This window comes from Panthera uncia, chromosome C2, assembly GCF_023721935.1.
Source record: "Panthera uncia isolate 11264 chromosome C2, Puncia_PCG_1.0, whole genome shotgun sequence".
NCBI classification, from domain to species: domain Eukaryota; kingdom Metazoa; phylum Chordata; class Mammalia; order Carnivora; family Felidae; genus Panthera; species Panthera uncia.
In genome coordinates, this window is record NC_064810.1 from 117,418,221 (window position 1) to 117,442,334 (window position 24,114).

Sequence of the window (24,114 nt, forward strand, 5' to 3'; positions counted from 1 at the left end):
GCATAATTTGCTATGACATATTTGACAGATTATTTTTTATATTCTTGAGATTTATTTATTTTCATTGAAATATACTAGAAAATATTGTTACCTTTTGCCAGGTGAATGAGTGGGGATATTTGGTAAAAGTGTCTTTCATAGTCAAGAAATCTCAGCAATGTACTGAGAGTTAGCATGACCATGAATTGGCAGAATGGTAGTAATTTGTGAATGATGTTTATTCAGGAAGCACACTAGAAGGTTAGCAATGATAGCGTGGATTTGCACAGGATTCAGCTTGATGTTTGAAGATCTTATTTTTCTCTTCAACAGGTTAATTATGTATGGCTTTGTGAAAGCTATGGTATATGTTGGCCAGTTGAAAAATGGAGACTTCCATTTCACCGACTGTTTGTTTTTTGGTTCACTGATGTCTGCTACAGATCCAGGTAATTACTCAAATCGTATGTTGTGTGTGTGTGTGTGTTTTCGTTTTATGAATCAAACATTTATATTAAATGTTTCTCTAAAGTCCTTCACCCAAGTCTACATCATAATAATTCCTATTCCTTTTCAATTGTAGTTGACATATCTGTTAAGTCATTAAAAAAAAAAAGAAGAAGAAAAAGAAAGAAAAGAAACAGGCAAATATTCTAATAGCTTTCAAAAAATGGATCTGAAAGCAATTTCAGTAGTAGGAATTTCAGAATTTAAAATTCATTATAGCTTATTTTTCTAGGATACATAGCCATTTTGAGCTATAGGAGTTATTTTTTTCTCCAACTTGTCTTCTTTCAAAAATGACCTATTGAATTTAAAAGTAAAAAATATTTTCAAAAAAATTGTTTACTATGGAACTTTTCAAACATATTAAGAGTAGGGAGAATAATAAAAAGAACTGTCATATACCCTTCAGCAGTTACCAAATATGGTCAATATTTTTGTCTACAACCCCCTACACTCCCTCTCATAACGACTGGATTATGTTAAAGCAAACCTCAGATACTGTATCATGTATTTGTAAATATTTGTAATGGTATTGTCATTATGAAACCTAAAAATATTTATAATTATTCTTTTTTTAAAATATTATTTTAATGTTTATTTTTGACAGAGAGAGAGAGAGAGAGAGAGAGAGAGAGAGAGACAAAGCATGAGTGGGGGAGGGGCAGAGAGAGAGGGAGACACAGAATCTGAAGCAGGCTCCAGGCTCTGAGCTGTCAGCACAGAGCCCAAAGCAGGGCTCGAACTCACAGACCGTGAGATCATGACCTGAGCCAAAGTCAGACACTCAACCGACTGAGGCACACAGGTGCCCCTATAATTATTTTTTAATTTTATCAAAGAGCTAGTCTCTCTTCAAATATCCCCAATTGCTTTTTTGTAATTATCATTATTAGTTTGTGTAATAGTTTATACAAATTAGGGCCAAATAAGGGCTACATGTTACAAGTGATTAGTGTTGAGTATCGAGTCTCTTTTAATTTATATGTTCTTCTTCCATCTTTTATTTTCATCAGTTATTTGTTGGGGGGAAAATAGGCAATTTGTCTTGTGGTTGGATTGAATATGGCTCCTTAAAATATACCTCTATAGCACATATTTCTTGTAAATCTGATGGTTAAATCTAGAGGCTTAATGAGATTCACGTTCATCTTTTTTGGCAAGATTACTTTGTAGGTGGTGTTGCGAGTTTCTATAGCAAAATATCACGTAGTGATAGTGACTCAGCTGTCAACTTGACTCATCACACTGTTGTACAGCTATTCCAACAAAACCCACCAGAACACACCTGTAGCTAAAAAGATGTGTTTATTACATGTTATAATGAGAGAAAATTCACACCAGAGGAAACATGGGACCTCTCAGTGGGTATTAGAAAAGACTTGTTATAGGCTCAGGCATAATATGTTTGGTGATTTGAGGGAGGGCTTAAGGAATTGGAGCTTTGCTCTGGATAAGATGCTGTCAGGAAGCAAGAGGGCATTTTAATAAGTCTTATCTAAAATCAGGAAAGACTGGATTGAGCCTAAAGTTAAAATTGGTAAAGAAGTAGTGGTCACTTAGAATAGCTAAGATAGGAAGATGTTTGGTCAGTTTTTTAGTTTGGAGAGTGTTCATTATTTCTGTTGAGACATGATTATAAATTATTGTTTTGTTGTCGTTGGATTGTTTTGTTTTATTTATTCATTTACTTTTGTTTTGGGGTTTTGTTTTAGAGAGAGAATGCACATATATGAGTGGGGGAGAGGAGCAGAGGGAGAGAGAAAGAGAGAGAGAGAGAGAGAGAGAGAGAGAGAGAAAGAGAGAAAGAGAGAATCTTAAGCTCAGCATGGAGCCCACCCCAGGCTTGATCTAACGACCCTGGGATCATGGTCTGACCCAAAATCAAGAGTTGGATGCTCAACCAACTGAGCCATCCAGGTGGCTCTGTTCTGCAATATTTCTGTTTTTGTCTTGATTCATTGTGGTCACAGAGTGACCTTGTCTGATGTTGTTCTGTGAAATTCTTTACGTTCCGCAGGAGAACACCAAAGCCCCGATGATAATAATAGTAGGCCAGCTCCTGAATGTCAGGGGCTGTTTTGTCTTTTTTGAGAATAGCCATCTGACCAGTGGTATTGGCACCATATGTTTGCTTATTACAAATGCAGAACCTCAGGCTCAACCTCAGATCTACTGAATTGGATTCTAGAATTTAACAGTATCCTAAAGTGATTCATATGCACATTAAGATTTGAGAAGCATTACCTTTTAGCATTCCCCATTTTGGCTAATGCCTTTAGTATCCATTGATGGTTACTGCTTAATTAGTCCAATATTAATTAGGGGTTACAAACTGGTGGTATGCTAATTGTATCCTACCTTTTGTATTTATTAGCTGGTACTCTCTTATAAATAAGCAGCTTTCCAGGTCAACTATGTAGTACCCCATGATATCATTTGAACAAGGAAGCAGGATAAATGATTTGTTCTTTTCCTTTATTTACTAATTTTCAAAATAATAACTTGTTTCCTTAGCATCCTCCACATATGACCACAGAGATTTTTCTTTTTTAAAGTATTATATCAACACATGGATTTTAATATGGTTGATGTGTTTTTATCTATTGCTGTCATTCTCTTTGATGTTCAGAATACTCCTACTTGACAACTGGTTGCTTCTTCAAGTTTCTCCTATATCCTTTTGTCATGACCCCAATGGTCTTACATAGGTTTCCTGTCTTTGAGTAGGACTAGATGTTCCAACCTTAGTTTGTGTGTTTCTTGTACCCTGACTTGGAACCAGCCATTTCCCCAAGAAGCTTTGGTTCTTTATAAGAGAGAAATTTACTGGGGCACCTGTCCGGCTTCGGCTCAGGTCACAGTCTCACAGTTCATGAGTTTGAGCCCCACATTGGGCTTTATTCTGACAGCTCAGAGCCTGGAGCCTACTTTGAATTCTGTGTCTCCATTTCTCTCTGCCCCTTCCCTGCCCATGCTCTGTCTCTCTCTCTCTCTCTCTCAAAAATAAGTAAACAGTTAAAAAAATTTAAAAAAGAAAAGAGGGAAATTTATTTATAGACCAAAATTTTGGGCACTAGGGGGTTTCATTGCTACTGGATTGGTCATTGTTTCTAAATATTTTTATTTGTTTTAAAGGAGAAACAATATCACAAACTTATATTAATATTTTCAGCCCAAATTTAGGATTACAGAAATTTTAATTAACCACCTTAAATTTTTATTTTTATTTTTCTTCTGCCTACTTTTTCTTATTATTACATTAATATAATTTATTTCCTTAAAATAAATATTTTCAAAATTTTAGTATACATTATTAAAAATATGATTATTGAAAACTGCTTAAGATTTCACTGTGGTTCTTTTTAACTTTTGAGTATCTCACTAGTGATGAACAGTTAAAAATTACTGTTTTAAGAGCCTTGAAATAATTCCTCTGTAGATTGTATATTGTGAATATGCAATACTGTTCATTTGTTTTATTTTAGTTAAAAACTGTTTTATAATTTCGTTATGAAATTAGATTAAATAGCTAGAGAATTCCAAAATGAAAACCATGGGAACAAAGAAGAGACATCTAGTTTCTATCCCTGTCCCCTTTACCTTAATTTTCCAACCATTTTGGTTAGTTTTTCATTTATCCTTCTATTTTTAATCTAAGTAAATACACAAATATACACATACTCTACTATATGCTACTATACACATGGTTCTTCACCTTACTTTTCTTTAACAATGTTTTGGTGAGTCCTCCATTGCAAAATGTAAAGATCTCTTTCTCTTTTATAACTGCAGAGTACTCCACAGATGATTCAACCCATTGTCTATTTGTGGACATTTAGTTTTTCTTGTCCTTTGCAATTATGAATGGTGTTGCAACTAATAATATTAAAATAAATACCCTGTCGCTTTTTGCTAGTGTTTCTTTGGCATAGGTTTTAGAAACCGGTTAAAAGGTAAATGCATTTGTAATTTTCTTAGATGCCAAATTCCTCTCCATAAAGTTTGCACTATTTTCCATTCACACCAGATACATATGACAGTATGTATTCTTCACCACTTTGTCAATGCAGAATTCTATCACAGTTTTGGTTATTTACTTATAGTAGGTAGAGATTTTTGTCTCCCTCTGGTTTGACTTAGTACTTCTTTTATTATGAGTAAGGTTAAAAATTTGTTCATATGTTTAAGGGACATCTGTATTTTTTTCCTGAAAATGATCTGTTTATAAGATTTTTTTTTCCAGTAGGGTTGTTAGTCTTTATTTTTCAAGTTTTAGAACCCTTAATGTATTAGGGATATTAACCTTTGTCTATAATATAAGGTACGAATATTTTTCCAACTTTTTTACCTGATTTATTTTGTTTATGGTATGAGGTAGGAAAAATAATTTTTTAATGCATGATATTGACTTACATCCTGGAAGAAGATGAAATAAAAGGAGGTCTCAGATTAGGAACTCTCGGTGTAGATTACAGCACCAGAGCGCCAGAGCAGTGTATAGGGACAGACTGCTCCACCTCCATGGTTGAAGATGACCTAGCCACTAGTCATTGCTGGAAGATTTCATGCTATACTCTCACAGCCCCAAGGAAATGGAGGAGTTCCTTGGTAGCCATGGGAAGCATGAACTCAGGATGAAATATTTTCAACCCATCAGTGATTTCTAGCTACTTAGGGCTGTTCTCTTTTGTCTATATATGGACATTTTGCTTTTAACAGTCAGGTCCCATTTCATGTCATTTTTACACAAATCGGCATGCTTAAAAGCAGTGCATCCATTGTTCCCTGGTCCCAACACTAAAGGCCAAGTTTGTTGCATTCTGTTGAGTGATTCAGCCAGCTCCAAGCACAATTGTGTTGTGTTAAAGCTTTGCTCCTTCTGTGGCTGGTGATATCCCAGGACACAGGAAAACTGACTGAAATAGAAAAATAAACCAACTTGGTAAGATGGATATTTATCTGCATTGTGTCAAACAGTTGGGCTGACTAAACTTTTTAAAATACAGAATTGGGGGTGCTTGGATGGTGTCCAGTCGGTTAAGCGTCCAACTTCAGCTCAGGTCATGATCTCGCGGTTTGTGAGTTTGAGCCCCGCGTCAGACTGTGCTGAAAGCTCAGAGCCTGGAGGCAGCTTCGGATTCTGTGTCTCCCTCTCTCTCTGCCCCTCCCCCACTCATGCTCTGTCTCTATCAAAAAATAAAAATTTTTTTTTAAAAACATAAATAAATAAATAAAATACAGAATTGACTCACAGCCATAAAGAGAATCCCGGGAACCAAATCTACTTTCCAAGTCTGGCACAGACCAGCTGTGCAACTTTGGGCACCATTTAGCCTTTCTAGATTTTATGCATTCTTGGATGTGGAAGATATTCAATCTCATTTCTCCTAAACCTTTTCATTTTACAGATGAAGAAACTGACTTTCCATCTGTAAAATGAAAAGTTTCGACTAGAATTCTTTGCAGCTTTAACATTCCCTGTTTCTTATTTCTGTAAGATTGGTTTTCATTTTTAAACAAGCTTTTGTTTTAAAGAAAGTTAAAAGTCAACTCAAAGTCCCCCCACCTAGACATTCTTGGACTCAAACCCTGATTCAGCACATGTTAGAGATCTTACATAGTAGAGATCCACATGTGAAAAGGAATACTTAAGCTTTCTTCCTTTACTGGGAACTAATTGTTATATTAAAACACACTGAACCTACTCTGCCAAATTGGTGCAATTTAAGATCTTCAACAACCTTAAAACACCTAGTTAATCTTACCTTACAATTATTCATTTATTGCCTAAATTATTGTGACTCCCTAATTTATGAAAAAGAACCTATGCTCTCCAGGTTTGGCTCTTCTTGGCCTTCTTTAAATTAATTCTTTTCCATTTAGCCTTAGTTATATCTTAGGCAGGTGTTATTAACTATTCATATTTTTCTTTATAGATACATATTTAGAGTTAAATCTAATTCTTCCTGAATGTTTCTGACTCTCCTTGGCCAATTTTCAGTTTACCTCCAGTTAAGACAATTTGACTATTGTTTAATTTAATTTCCTCTTTTTCTCACTAAGATCCTGCTGATGATGTAAAGGTCAGCAGCAACACTTAACAGAAAGTGGATGATTAAAGACAGAGCCCCCAAAGAGATCATGTATGGTAAATGGCAGGATAGGGGAGGAGAGACATACTTAGAGGACTTGATCAATCAGCCAGCTTGTCTTCAGGTGTGTTTAGATAAGGAAAAGTAGGGAGATGGAAGAGAGGAAAGATAAATGACAACTACTGGAAAGACAATATGACAACAACTGGAAATAGATGCTTTAGTTAATATCCCTCAATTTACAAATGTCCAAAGCCCGTAAGGGAACTCTCTGACCTCATACTATCCTCCTGTCTCATTCATCATTGACTTGGGTCCCAGTTTAGTAAATTTGACTATTTAGTATAGTGGATTTTTATTAATAAGTATGAAATGTCCCTTTACATGGAGTGAGATAGAGAGGTCTTTAAGGTGCATAAAGACACTTGGGAGTCCCAGTGTACCCATGTGCTGTTCCTGAACACATCAGTATTGTTACTGCCTCAGCACATTTGCATTTGTTGTTTCTCCCTCCTTGCCTTCTTCTGGTCTTTGCTCAAATATCACCTCAATGAGACCTTCCCTAATCATCCTATCAAAAATTGAACCCCATCTCCCCTGCCACATAATTTCCCACAAGTCATGATGCTCATCAACCCCCTTCCTTGCCTTACATTCTTGTATAGCACTAATCACTATTAATCTACTATTTATTTCCTTATGTTTTTTGTCCCCTATGAGGAAGGATTTTTTTTCTGGTTTCCCCCATTTTCCGTTTTAGTATGTAGTTTTTAATTTATACTTATTAAATTAATGAATTAATATATTTGTAAAAGAAACTGCTAGAGCACAGTGTGGAGCTTGAAAGAGGATCTCTTCTTAAATATGGAATGTGAAGCAGTTGATCTGGCTTTCCAGATCACTCTCAGAGATAAGGAGTCTCATGACCACAAGAGGGACAGTGACTTAAGATAAGGGTGGAACTCCCAGCACATAGCTAAACTTCCACCTGAGTGGCAATATTGGTTTCTGTCCTCCAAAAAGGATATATTCAACTAACACAAAAATATGTGTCTTTATTCTTGTCCAGTATTACAGCCAATATTTCTTTCTCCCTTTTCACCAGTTGGTCATATATATCGCAAAATATATAGCTTAAAATTTTCCAGAAAGCACCAGGCCATAGATTGTAGACTTGCAGAAGCACTTATAATAGTGTAGGTCCTTGTTGTTGTTGTTGTTATTGTTACTGTTTAGGTTGGAAGATGTCCACAATAGGAGCTTCCTTTAGGAAAAGGAAAAATTCAGCACATTACATTAAGTATTAATCACTCAGAAGATGCCAGAAACTCATCCTGGTATTTACAGGACTGACATTTCTTTCAAGGTCTGCAGGAAGCCACTCATTCAAGTGCATTTGGGCTGTCCATTTTCTCACTTCATCAATTTCTCTGTTTCCTATTTGGAATAAAATGTCTTCATTTTATATAATGCAGCTGCATTGAGACTCAAATACAGCTGTACTATTTTGAACTCCAGAAGTATTAGTCCAGTATTTAAAACTAGAAAATAATTCTTACTCATATACTTGTCCTGTTTTTTTCCAAGAAAATTATTTCAGGTTGTCCTGATTTACGTAACTTCAGACAGGGCTTACTCAAGAATTGCTCTGTCCATTATAAGGGCTACAAGCCGCATATTGCTACCTTAAATGTGGCTAGACCAAATTGATGGGCTCTAAGTGTAAAATACACCCTAGATTCAAAGACATATGAAAAAAAGCACAATCTCCCATTGATAACTTTTATATTGATTACATTTTGAAATTACAAGATTCATTTAATATTTAGTTAAATAAAAATGTACTACCAAAATTAATTTTATCCATTTCTATTTTTTTAATGTGGTTACTAGAAAATTTTAAATTACATATGTGGTTTATGTTATGTTTTTGTGGGGCAGCACTATTTTAGAGCAATATAGATATGGAAGTGGTGAAACCAAAAAATATAATCCTTTTTTCCAGCTTTATTGGGATATTTTTGACATATAACATATGTACATTTAAGGTGTACAATGTGATCATTTGATAATCATATATATCGCAAAATGATTACCACAATAAAGTTAGTCAACATCTCTATCCCCACATATAATTCCCTTTCTGTGTGTGTGTGTGTGTGTGTGTGTGTGTGGGTGTGTGGGTGTGTGGTGGTGGTAACATTCATGTTCTACTCTTTTAACAACTTTCAAGTATACATTATAGTTTTGTTAACTGTATTAATATTCTGTATTGTGGAGCTCTAAACTTATTCATCTTATAGTTGGAAGTTGATATTCTTTAACCAACATCTCCCCATTGCCCCCACTCCCAGCCCCTGGCCACCAACATTCTAGTCTCTATTACAGTGAGTTCAGCATTTTATGACTCCACACAAAAATATGATCCTTAATAAAAATACCACAGAAATATTTTAAATCAAGTAGAAGAATTAAGTGCAGATACAGTGCACTGCACAGATTATGGCATTTTGGTGAAATACAGGCACTTTATTCCTATGATTTTGAACTAATATGTCTGAATTTTTTTTTTCTAAAGTCTCTTTTTCCAGTCTTATTTTTATGCTTCAATACATAAGAACCTGTAAACTAGTTTCATCCGTACTTCAGAAACAAAGCAAAGAGAAACAAGAGTGAAGCTCTGTATGATTTTCATATCATGTATGTGCCATTCAGAACTATACATACTGCAACCTCTGGCTTGAGAGAAACAGATTAAATAAATTCCTGTCAAATGTCTCAACTTGTTTTTTTTTCCTTAGTAGAAACATAAATCACATATTCCTAAAGTCTGACATTCTGAGTTGTTTTTTTAATGTCCATTATTGTTTTGTTTTATGTAGATTATTACAGTTCCAAGAAACTTGACATTTATATTATGTTACCCCTGTTTCAAAGTATGTTGACACATTTGATGGCCCTAAATTGGGAAGACTGGATATGAGAAATAAATATTTACCTCAAAGGAGTAAATAGAAACTACCTGTGTAGCTATGTGGGAAAATACAGTTTATAATTCTTTTCATTAAGTTTAGAATTTAAAAATCTAGTTAATGTAAATTATTAGTTTAATTCACTAATTAAGCAAGTCAAAATATATATAGTACTTAATAGGATCCATTTTTTTGTCTTTATCATCATCAGCGTTAAATAACATTTAATGACCAGATCTTTAAGAAAGCATTTACAGATCTCAAAATACAAGAATCCTGTTGAGGTTTGCACAGGGCATAGTAAATATTTACTGAATAAATAGAACAGTCATTGACTATTGATTAAGAATATTGTCCATGGAGTGGGATAGGCCTGTGTTTAAATTCATATTCTGTCGGACCTATTTGAGCCTCAGTTTCTCCATATATAAAATGAAGATAGTAAGACTTATTTTAAATGTTATTTGTGAGGATTAAATGAGATGTTTATTATTATTATTATTATTATTATTATATTGTTATTTTTATGATATACTAAAATGAGGATGGTATTTTACCATCAGCAAGTACGACATGCACATTTTTGCCTATTTTCCTGGTAATAGTAATGGATTTCCATGAATCTACCTAGTTGGTTAGTAGAATGCTCCCTTGACCAACTAAATTCATTTGTGACTTGCTTGGTTAAAGTTAGGAGCATAATATGTGTAATGTAGTAATTTTACTTTTATAAAACACAAATATACTTTATATTTAACTTCATAGGCAGGAGATAGGAATATGTGAAAGCAAATCTCAGGTTTTGTCATTTTATCCACATGTATTTTGATATACATCTCTACAGTTATGGGCATTGTTCTTATGTAACCATGAAGCCATTATCAAACCTACAAAATTTTCCTTAGTCCTTTGGTATCATCTAATACCTAGTCCACATTCAAATTTCTCTAATTTTCTTTTTATTAAAGTATAGTTGACACACAATGTTACATTCATTTTAGATGTACGACATAGTGATTCAACAATTCTATACATTATGCTATGCTCACCACAGGTGTAACTACCATCTGTTACCATTCAATGCTATTACAGTGCTATTGACTATATCCCTATGGTGTACCTTTCATCTCCATGACTTATTCATTCCACATGGAATCCTGTACCTCCCCCTTTCCTTCACCCATTTTGCCCATCACTTCACCATCTCACCTCTAGCAACCACCGGTTTTTCCTCTGTATTTGTGGGTCTGTTTCTGCATTTTTCTTTTTTGTTCATTTGTCTTGTTTTTGAGATTGCACATATAAGTGAAATCATATGGTTTTTGTGTTTCTCTGTCTGACTTGCTTCACTTATCATAATACCTCTTGGTCCATCCATGTTTTCACAAATGGCAGGATTTCATTCTTTTTTATGGCTGAATAATATTCCAGTGTGTGTGTGTGTGTGTGTGTGTGTGTGTGTGTGTGTGTGTGTGTGTAAATTTTCCAAATTGTCTCATAATTTTTTAACTTATTTTTAATGTTTGTTTATTTTTGAGAGAGAGAGAGAGTGAGTGGGGAAGAATCAGAGAGACAGGGAGACACAGAATCTGAAGCAGGCTCCAGGCTCTGAGCCATTAGCACAGAGCCCAATGCAGGGCTCCAACCAATGAACCATAAAGTCATGACCTAAGCCAAAGTTGGACACTTAACCGACTGAGCCACCCAGGTGCCCCTATAAAATTTTTATAGCCATCTTATTTAGCCACGGATCCAATTTTCTACACATTGCTTCAGATGACATAAGGAGTGATTTTAAATAATAAAATGGTAGGATATTTTTGCAGAAAGAGACTTTAGGAATTAATCTAACACCCTTATTTTACAAAAGAGTAAACTAAGGTTTAGAGATGAATCACTTGGTCCTAATGTAAACATATGGTCACTAAAAAATTCATGAAGGTTAACAGTAGCTTCCAGGGAAGGGGTGACCTTAACTTGGCTACTTTGCCTTTTATTACCCTCTCCAATCTACCTAATTTTGCTAAAAACATAGAGTCCAATTATCTGATTTTGCTAAAATCAGATGAGTTGTAGGAATATGTGGATTTTGGTAATGGAAAAGGGTGACCTGCTTGACTGAACTTGGTGTCTCTGTTAAGGGGGTGGCCTCCTCCAAGTGCCTGAAGCGTTTCTATACAACTGGTCTACTTGATGGTACTTACAGGACTGCTATCCCGGAAGATAGCCCAACAAACAGTCTTAACATAATACTCAATTAGCCAACAGAGAAGCATAAAAATGCAACATGACTTTTCAGCAGCTTGAGAGAGGAAGATCAGTCAGAACAAACAGAACGTACACACATGGAATAAATTCCTGAAGTTGTCAGAAGACAATTTGAACAAAAACCTGGTAATAAATCTTAGGATGGTCAAGAGCAGATAAAACTCATGATTTTCCAAGTAAAGAACTGAATAGATAAATTAAAGAGAATGGAGCAATCTGCCCTCCACAGCAGATAATCATATGGCCCAAAATGTCAGTAGTGCCAAGATTGAGAAACCTGCATTACCCAATTGTTCACGTTAGGGTTAATTAAGACCTTTAGGGAGAAATTATAATGGTAATCCACCAGCCCCAGGATTTGTAGGGAAAGAGAATGCCACAGTTTCATCAACTTCTTACCCCAGGAGATCTCTTGTAATGCCCTGTTATTAACCCCCCCCCCCCATTGAACACCTGTCTTAGTGTCTAGCCAATTATGTGTGCCTTGTGCGGTAAGGAGCTGAGCAATAATTACTTCATGGAAATGCAAGTTGAGCCTAAAGGGTGGATCTTAAACTTTTTTTTTTTTAATTTGTCTTTGCACTGCTGTGAATAGCTGCCCTTTGAAAGTTGCACCTTTCCACTTCCCTCACCTTCCTTCTACTAGCCAGCAATCCAAAACAGCCTTACTTCTCCCTGGCAATTTCCAGGCTTTTTTTGGTATTATTATTGTGATTTGTTAATCTCAATTCCATTTTTCTCTGTGTACTTTCTCTATCTTTGATTTTGGGGAGGAAGCCAGTAGCCTCTGTTAGCTCAATGTCTTGGTAATGAGAAGAATGATGTAATAAAAATGCCACTTGTCTCTAAATTAAATAAAAATTCAATGCCACACTCATGAAAATATAACACTTTAAAAATATGAACTGAATAAAATTATATTAATAGTTATGAATTAAAATAAGAGCATTAGGGGAACTGCCTAACCAGATATAAGAATCTACTACAAAACTATTATAATCAGATCAATATGGTATTGGCCTAGGATTACACAGACCAGTGGAAAAGAATAGAGGACCCAGAAACACATCTCAGTATAAATGAGAATTTGACAAACATATTCAGCTAACAGGTATTTCAATCCAGTGGGAAAGAATGATTTATTTAACAAATGGTACCTGCACAATTAACTGGCTAGCCATTTAGAAGATAATAAAATTGGAATTATCTAACCATTTATAAAAATATGCTTAGAAGAATTAAAATGTAAATGACAAAATGAAGTAAAAGAACTGTAAGAAAATATGTATATCTTTATTTGCCAATTATAAATAGGAAAATTCTTCTTAACAAAGAATGGAAACCCAGAATCTATAAATAAAGAATAGACGTATTTGACTATATAAAAACATATTTAAGTAACAAAAGATACCATTAAAAAGTCAACAAATAGACAACATTTGGGGGAAAAGCATTTTTTTTTAATTTTTTTTTTAACGTTTATTTATTTTTGAGACAGAGAGAGACAGAGCATGAGCAGGGGAGGGTCAGAGAGAGAGGGAGACACAGAATCTGAAACAGGCTCCAGGCTCTGAGCTGTCAGCACAGAGCCCGAAGCGGGGCTCGAACTCACGCACCGTGAGATCATGACCTGAGCCGAAGTCGGCCACTTAACCGACTGAGCCACCCAGGCGCCCCTGAAAAGCATTTAAATGTAGAGGACAGATATTACTATTTCCCTAAAGTGTAAAGAAATACACTTTAAAATGACAATCTAGCAATAAATAACAGAAAAATGGACAAAGACTATGAAGAAGTGATTCATAGAAGAGCAAATTCACTTGGGCTTCAAATGTGAAAAGTTGTGCACTCACCAGAAGTCATAGAAATGTAAAATAAAGTAACAGCATATCATTTTACCTGTAGCAGTTTGGCAACAATTGTAATGCCAAATAACAGTCATTGCTGACAGGGAGGCAGCAAAAAGTAGACTGCTATGTACTGCTAGTGAAAGTTTAAATCATTAACAGACCTTTGGGAAGCAATTTGGCAAAAAGTATTAGAATTGAAAGTATATAGTTCCTTCTGGCCTAGTAATCTGACTTCTGGGAGTCTGTCCCACAGAAGTAAAAATACTGGGTTCCTAAGGATATATGGACAAAAGATGTTTATTGCAACATCTTTTTTAAGTAGAGAAAAAAAACAATAAGGAGCAAAGTGAATCCTATCAACAAGGGAAATTATTGGAAGGTCGTAGAACATCTACACCATATCATGTAACCATTAAAGAGGTTAAATTAGTGGTCTTCCAGCTGACTTGAGAGTTTTCCAGGAGGCATTATTGACTATGTAAAGCAAGATGTAGAAAAGTGTGCATAAAAAATGATCCCAATATTTAATACATATATACAAATGTATACGTATATATAAAGCAAGGCTTTTTTTCTCCCACTGCTTCTTTATTTTTAATTTTTTAATTTTTAAAAATTTTTAAAAATTTCCCAGTAAAACTAACATACACTGATATATTAGTTTCAGGTGTACGATATAGTGATTCATCAATTCCATACATTACTTAAGGCTCATCACAGTAAGTGTACACTTAATCCCCTCCACTTATTTCACCCATCTCTCTATCCACCTCCCCTGTGGTAACCATCAGTTTTTCTCTATAGTTAAGAATCTGGTGGTTTTTTGTTTGTTTGTTTGTTGTTTGTTTGGTTTTGGTTTGTCTCATTTTTCTTTGTTTTGTTTCTTAAATTCCACATGAATGAAATCATATGATATTTCTCTTTCTCTGACTGATGTATTTTATTCAGCATTATTGCCTGTAGATCCATCCATGTTGTTGCAAATGGCAAAAATCTCATTATTTTTTATGGCTAAGTAATATTCCACTGTGTATCTACCCATTCATCTATTGATGGACCCTTGGGTTCTTCATTCATCTATCAATGGACACTTGGATTGTTTCCGTAATTTGGCTATTGTAAGTAATGCTGCAACAAGCATAGGGGTGAATATATCTTCAAGTCGGTGTTTTTGTATTCCTTGGGTAAATACCCAATAGTGGAGTTACTGGATCATTTAATTTTTTGAGGAACTTCCATACTGTTTTCCACAGTGGATGTACCAATTTGCCTTCCTACCCACAGTGCACAAGGGTTCATTTTTCTCCACATCCTCACCAACACTTGTTTCTTGTGTTTTTGATTCAGCCATTCTGGCAGATATAAGGTGATATCTCATTGCGGTTTTGATTTGCATTTCCCTGATGATGAATGATACTGAGCATCTTTTCCTGTGTTTATTGGTCATCTGTATGTCTTCTTTGGGAAATGTCTGTTCATGTCTTCTGCCCATTTTTAATAGAGTTATTGGTGGTCTTTGTGTTGAGTTGTGTAAGTTCTTTAAATATTTGGGATGCCAGCCCCTTATTGGATATGTCATTTGCCAGTATCTTCTCCCCTTCAGTAGATTGTCTTTTTGTTTTATTGATTTTTTTTCCTTTGTTGTGAAGAAGCTTTTTATTTTGATGTAGTCCCAATACTTTAATTTTGCTTTTGTTGCCCTTTCCCAAGGAGATATGTCTAGAAAAATGTTTCTATGGATGATGTCAGAGAAATTGCTGCCTGTGTTTTCTTCTAGGAGTTTTATGGTTTCAGGTCTCATGTTTAGGTCCTTAATCCTAAAAGAAATCCTTTACTTTTGTGTATCATGTAAGAAGGTGGTCCTATTTCCTTGTTTTGCATCTTGCTGTGCAGTTTTCCCAGCACTGTTTGTTGAAGAGACTGTATTTTCCCCATTGCATATCCCCATCTCCTTTGTCATAGATTAATTGATCATATAATCATGGGTTTATTTCTGGGCTCTATTCTATTCCAGTGTCTCCCATGCTCCTTTAAAAGTATTCAGTGAGGTTAAATTTTTTTTCCACCCGCTGGATAAAAACCTATTTAAGTTGCAGTTGGAGTCTCAATTCAGCAGTGAACATGTCCAATCCTGTGTAATATCCAAAGTTTTCAACTTAATTTAATACTTCATGCTATCTGCCCTAGCCTGTTGAAGGTAGGTTGCCTACCTTTTGGAGAACAGGTGTGGCTGGGTTCTTTATTCTTTCTCATATGTCACATCTACCCTTTACTGGATGCAGTTTCTACAAGGTAGAGCCAGAGATGTGGTAAGGAAATGTTTTATTTGATTGATAATTAGCTACCATCAGAGCAACTGGATAGCCATAGCCCATTAGATTTCTTATTTGAGAATCATAGAGTGTTTCACTGTGTCCCCAAACTCTAGTCACATCGTAAGCTGTCTGATGGCCTTGCCACAGTCCCTTCCCCTAGGCTTGAGATGAGGGTCAAACACCCCTGTGTGATATTCACAGCTCACATTCAGGAAAACAGCTCTCTTCACAAGTCTTCACCTCTAGGTTAGAGTCTAGAGGGAGAGATTTTCTCATTTTTTTGGATATATTTTAAAATTGTGCATCTCACTGCAGAACATGTTATTTTTTTCTTTGTTCCTTAAACTTCTGATTTAACATCTGTTACAAATGTGTGTATGTGATTATTACAAAGATAATTTTAATATAAAGATATTTGGTGGACATATATTAGAGTATAAATAGGGTTATTTAGGAGGAGGAAAGATACACGTTTAGGCAAGGAAGAGATGGGAAAAGGGGAGACATGTTAAAAAGAAAAAAAGATAATTAAAACAAAGTAAACACATAAACAGCATATGTACAATGTGATCACATTTATGCATTTATGTTGAAGCAGATCTATGTATGTAAAAAAGAGCTCTTCAAAATTTCATAGAAGTGAGAAAGTTAACCAATCATTTTTTATATCATGTTAGTAAATTACTGTGAAATGTGATGAGGAGATCTTAAGGGAAAATCTTCCAACTCAATATGGTATTACTGCACATGCTGTGAAGTAAAAAAAAAAAAAAAATTCAATGACTTTGTGTATTACATGTATGTCACACATCTTGACTTGCTCTGGCAGCTAACGTGTGCTAAGAATCCCAAGTGCTTGATGAAGCCCTGAGTACTGGATGTTGGCTTTCATAAGGAGACTACTGGCTCTTGTTAATTGAATTTAGAAAATTCACTCTGGCATTATCCTGTCTGGAACTTAAATTAAATGCATGGATGATAATTAATTTATTGAAATTAGAAGGCAAGAGGAATATAGATACAGAGTCAAAGTCTCTGCTTTGCTAATGTTGAGCCCAACCAGCCTCTACTTGACAAGTGTCATAGCACCATGCTATTTTTATTACTGGGAGTTGGGAGATCTGAGGTCTAGTTTAGTGCCTGCTACTGACTCACAGAGCAAATCAGGTGGCCACTTTACCTTTTTAGGTTTAATTTCCTCATAAATTCCAAGAGGACTTAGATAATTGCTGAGATAATTCTTGCTCTACTTAGTGGTTCTCCAACTTGAGTGTACTTAAAACTCACTTGGAGAATTTGTTAATATGCATATTACTGGGCTCTGTCTCCAGATACTCTTATTCAGTAGGTCTGACGTGGGTTCCAAAACTGCAATTCTAAGTGTCCAGTTGTTGCTAATGATGCCAGTCCAGAGACCTAATGAATATAGGAATTGATGAGTGAAATATTTGTATTTCTGAGTAAACTGGTGAGTTATAGAATGAAGTGGGCTGAGTACTGATCTCTGAGACATCCACCTCTCAGATTAGTGACCTCCCTTCTGAGATGCCACCAGCCAAGCTGTCTCCTGGCAGTGTCCATTATCCAACATTCCCAGTATGTGCTACCTAAAATCACAGGTAGGTGTCGCTGTAATTCTGGTGCAAATTGGTCCCAAGGGGAGGTGTGAGCTAGGGCACTGAGGAATATGGTGCCAGCTCCTTTGTCTGTGGGTTAAAGATCTAAGAGAGCTCCTAGAAAATTATCTGCATAAAATGATCACAGTTAGGGATGGATCATAAACTTTCAATCCCAAGAGAAACGAACTGCCACTAAAAATAAAATAGACATGTGATGGGGTAGGAGAGTTACCTAAAAATGAAGTAAGAATAGGGTCTTCTAGTGGCTGAATTATCCTGGATATTGAAAGTGTCTGTTCATTAAGGCAAGATTAGTGTCATGGGTGAATGGAGCACTATGTTTTAGTGCTTTAACTTCTCTGAACCTCACTTCCCATGCTTAAAATAAATACTATAAAAGCAAAACAAAACAGAAAGTACCTCCAGTTTCTTCACAGAATTACTATAAGATCAAATGAAATGCTTTATGGAAAATTATTTGCAAATTGCTAACTTATTAAATAAATGTTTACTAGCCATGAGTTCTTCCAAGGCACTTTATTGGCTTTTTAGATAATACTATCATAGCATTCTTATTTGTTTACAATTGAACATAAAATTGCCAGATAACCATTCTTTTCTTAAGTAGCCATGATGAAATAATTATTTTCTTATATTTCATTACTTGTTCACCCACTTTCATAGTCTATATCCAATATAAAGAGGTTTAAAGAAGAAAAATAATTGAATTATATTTATCTTCATGTGGTGGATTCTCTACTTTTTGTAATATCTGCTATACATTTGGGTACTTAAAATTCCAAGTAGTTTCCCTGTGTTTCCAGATGCTGCTCCTGTGGTCATATAAGACATTACAAAATGTTGTATAAAGGCTTGTATACTAACTTGCCTACTAGCTAGCCTCTATTTGAATTATATAAATCATAGATCCTCTGATAAAATAACTGATCATGAGTACTCTAGCTTTTTATTCCCTGCTTTGTCCCCACTCCATCCTGTCCCAACCACAAATTATAAAGCCACATTCAGGTCTGTTTTTGGGTTGGTATTACACTGCTTTTTAAAACCGGTTCCACTGTTTCTCTAATGAAAAGCTCCTTTTCCTCATAAGTGGACTGCCAGTCCACACCCCGCATCACCGTATATAGCTTCTCCCATGTGCCCTACAGTCACCACTGACCATAGCCATCCTCCAAACACATGGACACAAAATATGGCTTCTCATCCTTCAGGGCAGTTGAGGGTGAGGTTTTCCCTCTAGCAAATTCTCCAACTCGACAAAATGACTATTATTGTCTCCTTGGCATAATCAGGAAGAAGCACGGGACAAATGCATAGCACTGAGTTTTCATCTTTTCTATTAACACTTTGAGGAAATAAGAGTCTTCTAAAATGAGAGATGTTTTTATACACTGTACTTGCAAGTCACTATTTTCATTCAACATTTAGGTTATGGGGTTGGGGGAGGAGGAAATCCATCTTTATCCTTTAAAGTTTGCCGCAGTGTAACTATTCCAGAGGCACATGAACTATCTTACCTTTGATCGTGTTGATAATCTGAAGACCCTTTCTACTTGGGGTTACTATGGTTACGGCTGCACCGCGATGTGTGAGCTGCACTGCTGTTTTGATAAAAATAGGTATTAACTACCAGTCATAGTGCTTCTCATTTCACAGCAGTTCTTGCAGAAGAACAGCATATTAAAAAAAAAAAAAAAGAAAGAAAGAAAGAAAGAAAAAGAAAAGAAAAAGCCTTTCCAAAGAACCATGAAGGAACATCTGCATAAATAATGGTGATTGGTCATGTGTTTAAAAATATTTTTAATTAAATTCTTTTTAATTAAACAGGGCATTTTGCTGAATCCTTGTCTGTTATTTGCACCGAGCTTAGCCTTGAGGAAGATGGCTGATTAACAAACCCAAGAACCTATAATTAAAACTAGAACTGTTATTTTTGGAGAAATGCCTTTCCAGTAAGGGTGACTTAATGGGGCTGTCTGATATTTTTTTCATTCGTCATTGAATTTTCTGGTTAGAATTTTGGGTTCATTTTCTTAACGTAGGAGAAGTGATTACCAACTGCCATAATCAGAAGAGTTTTTATTTTTTAGCTTTATTTTCCTTCAGTCCCTTTAGTCGACACTCTCCTTTCACTGTTGTTTTTCAATATTTAATTGCGGTCTTCATTTATTTCTTTTGTTTGGATCATGTCTTCTTTTTAAAGTCGTATATATTGTTCTTTTTTCACCTCTGGCCCACTCTGCCTATGCATTTCAGAGTTTTAGACTACAGTAAGTTTGTGGTTTCTTATCACTGGTGTTATCAATATTCTACACAGGAATTCAAGAGAAAGCTGAATAACTTTCTACTTGTAGTCAAAAATAAGATGAAATGTACAAAGTAGTTCCTTCACTTCCAGGCTGGCTTAGAGAACAGAGACGACATTCATTTAATATCTTCTAAGCAGCATCGAGGAGACTGAGATGGTTTTATGCCTACATTCTGAAAAACAAAAACAAAAACAAAAACAAAACACTCACATACAGTTTAAGGTTCATGTCCTTGAACCATTTGCCCAATTCTTTGGGGAGAAACTTGGGTGACTCTACTTATAGTATCTAATATTTGGTAGAGAAGTATTGTATTGTTATTGCTGTGGGAGAAGGCAAACAGTGAGGGAGTATTCAGGGCCCTTTCTTATGCTTTCATTGAATTCCAGGGGGAAAAAATTACACCTCTGAGGAAGTCAGAGGATATTAAATCGGCGTACTTCCCACGGAAGGCAGCAGGCTTCTGGAGAATGCAGAGAGACCAGCCATTTTCACTATGCATTGTGTTTCAAACCTGCATACGGTGTCATTTAACAGTACTCTACTGCATTTTCTGTGTCTATCCAATTCCATATTAAACACACTGGGATAGTATCAGTTTAAAAGCCTCTACATAAACCTAGGTCTATAAAACACCATCATATAAACTCAGATTCTATTCTTGAACAAATTTACTCAGAAATAAAAATAACAGCTTAGATTTATATTGTGTATCTTTTTCAAAGAACTCAAATAGCTTCATACCCAGCACTTCAGTTATTCTCACATAGTTTTCCTGGGTAGGGAGGATGTGTGCATTTAAGTGAAACAATTGGGTGCAGAAGATTTTTTAAAATTTTCTCAAGATTTTACAGTAAGTGAAGAAAGATTGATACAAAAACCAGAACTCTATTTCCTTAGATAAGTAGACTATGTTTTTGTAAGTTACTAACAGCCATGTGATCAAAATATTTTATTGACTTTAGCTAATTTTCAGCTAGTTCTAAAATCAGTAACATCTTTATTCTACCCATCAAAGCAATGGTGCACTTGAGTCAATATTTAGAAGCAACCCAAAGCTACCAATTGGCAGCAAATGAAAAGCTCCATCTGAATTTTTTGCTTCGGAGTATGTCATCTAGTGATAACAACCATTAACTGAGTGTGTACACATATATCATCTAATTTGATCATCACCACAGTTAATTATCTCCATTCTAATAAACTGAGGTTCTAAATGCATAAGTGGTTTATTTAAATTTACAAGGCTCATAAGTGCCAGAGATGAGAGACAAAGCATGTCCAATATTCTTTGTTCTATACCACTGCTACTTCTCAAAATAGAACAGTGATGTGCCAATTAGGCTTAGCACAAAATGAAACCCGACAGTCAGGTTCTCCTTTTATGATTAATTTCACTTAGCAAACATTTATGCAGCACCTGCTATGTAGTAGGCACTGTAGAAGTGGTTGAGGGAAGGGGTAATAAACCAGACACAGCTCCTGCCCTCAAGAAGCTCCTCTCTAAAGGGGGATGTAGATACAAGTTTGGTACCAACAACAAGTTGGTAGTCCAGGCAGCTTTGTAAGCACAGAAGAAGGGGATATGGACCCCAGTACCACTCCTGTGGGGAGGGGATCTGGGAAGGCTTAAAGCTTCCCTCACCTCAAGCCAATATTTTGCCTGATTGAGGAAGATAACATGTCATTTGAAAGACACATGAACCATGTTTCTCTCCTATAAGAGATGGCCCTATGGATAGAGGTTTTTCATTCCCACATAGGGCCACAGACAACATGACCTGCTCAAACTTAGTAAGGTCTCCCTGGGCTCAGACACCTTTGGGGGTGTCCTGAGTTGATAATCCTGGGGGTCAGGGTCAAGGCAAGGAGGGCATATGCACTTGCTATTATAACTGTCTCCTCACTCATGCGGACAAGAATCAAATTTACAGTCATTTGTCCAGGACACTATTCTATAGTTGCTGTTTAACTCCTGATTTCAATGCTGCACCCAGGCTCCATCAGCATAATTAGGAAAACATGTACACTCTACATGTGGAGACTTTGGCTTGGAGTTTGAGTCTGAGAGCCACAGAATTTTAGCTCTGGAAGGACCTTAAAGACAACCTCACTCAACTGCATTTTTAGACAGTACCTGAGGCTCTGAGAGAGAAAGTAAATGCCCACTGAACAAGAATTAGGTACTCTTTCCAAGTGCAGAAATTTAAGGGGTAATTTGTGAGAGAGGGAAGTAGAGAAGAGTTTCCATTGCTTCTCTGCTTGACAATATCATTTTTTTCCCTTGAAGTAATTTTTGAGTGTCAAAGGAGAAACACATAGGTAGAAGGTATCATTCCATTTTATAATGGACAAACCCCCTCTGATGGTTTTGATGACATGAATAATAACAGTAATCATACCCATCCTTAACTGAGCTACGATATACCAGATACTTTACATGAATTATCCCACATAACTGTTATCCAAAACACTTACAAGGGAGGGAATATTTTTATCTCCGCTGTACTGACAAAGGTTACTGAAAGCTTAGTGAGGTTAAGTAACTGGCTCAAGATCACCAAGTTTATTTGCATCACAGCTAGTATCTGATTGCAGGTTGGTTTTAGTTTGGAGCCAAGTTCCCAATCATTATCTCTATATTGGGACAGAGTTGTAAATAGCAAGGTCTTGGCACAAAGGTCTCTCTTCAGATATTAGAAACCCGGGTATGGAAAATCAGCTCCACGGAACATAACTGGAGAAGATAATAGATGACAACCAACTATATAAATGCTTCAGGATATTGAAAGCAGATAAAGCAAGACTCCAGGTGTTCTGAGGATGGGATTCCAAGAACACACTGAAAAACCGTTTGAAGCAATTCAACAGCTCTGTGGACAGCTGGGAAACAGCTGTGGCTGACAGACCTCTCTGGCTCACTGCTTTGGGGAACAGAATGGCTCTGTTTAAATGAAAGCAGTTCATTCTCAGCGATACTCAAAGGCAGACCTGCAGGACAGAAGTTTTGAAAGTCAGCATCCAGCCCACACATTCCATTTAGGTGCGAACGAAGATATTGCACATTGTGGCAAATTGGATGGAAATTTCTTAAGAGTATTTCCTTGGATAAGAGGCTGTTTGGCTCCCTCTAGGGCTCAGCTTGGCTGCCTAAGGTCAAAACCATGGAACAGTAAGGCAATTGAAGAGTCAAGTTGAAGATGGCACTTACTCTCAGGCTGCTGTAAGTGCAGAGCCCACACCTACACAACTTTGAGAGTGAGTGCCTCCTTAAAAATGAGTTGCCTAGAGGAGCCAGGAGAGCACCCACTAGTAGCAAACTGGGATTGGGTCCTCTTGCCCTGCGTTGCCTGTCAGAGGCCCCTTGCTTTAGAATTCCTTGCAAAGCAACTTCCCTCCTAGAACACAGCCAAGAAAGGACAGAGGCTGACCTTTTACCTGGATACTACAGATAAAAAGCATTGTGTTGTTCAATTTATTATTTTGAGCTGAAATGGAGACAGCTTTTTGTAACAAGTGCTGCCAGGTCAGAGAGTGGGCAACGAAGTGACTGATCACAGTGGGAAAATACAAGAGAGGCTGGAGCTGGTCCGCTCAAGGAGTTAGCTACACGGTGCATGACCTTCAAGAGTCATTCATTCATTCACTCATTTAATCAACAGAATTAATTGTCTACTGCACTCCAGAAACTATAAAAGGCATTGGTGAATGTGTAGATGAACAGTCGATAACCAGTGGTGATGAACTTTTTATCCAAGAGGACCAATTCAAAGAGAAGTTAAAATGCTTGTAAGCTGTTTCTCAGGAGGTTATTTGTTTTAAGTGCTGCTTTCACATAAGAAAATGCATTTATCTACAGTTGAACTTCTGCATTCTTATATTATTTTCCAGTCCAGGAAGGATTACCATAGAGGGCTAAATTTTCAGATATGACAAAGCTAGTTCATGCTGCAGTATCTGATGTAGTATAGCACCTCTGGAACTGTTTTCTTTTTCTTTCCTTGATTGACCTTGTAAACTACTGAACTGCAAAGTGTGGCTTGCTTCTTGATATCATATCCTCTAAAGTCCAGAGATCTTCCCATTTCAAACAAGATAACTCACAACACTTTTTTTAACACAAACAAACAGCTTCTTGGTGGTGATGCCATTTCTGAGTCATTCAGGAGCAAGAGCAGCAGA

At 36.1% G+C, this 24,114-nt stretch overlaps 1 protein-coding gene across 2 annotated transcripts in view; it reads left to right on the forward strand.

Annotated features, from left to right (window-relative positions):
• Positions 1-24,114, forward strand: part of SLC9A9 (solute carrier family 9 member A9) — a 573,025-nt gene that overhangs the window by 174,083 nt on the left and 374,828 nt on the right. For both annotated transcript variants that reach the window (XM_049629746.1, XM_049629747.1), the window contains one exon: positions 313-428. In XM_049629746.1, the coding sequence (XP_049485703.1) occupies positions 313-428 (116 nt within the window). The remainder of the gene's footprint in view (positions 1-312; positions 429-24,114) is intronic.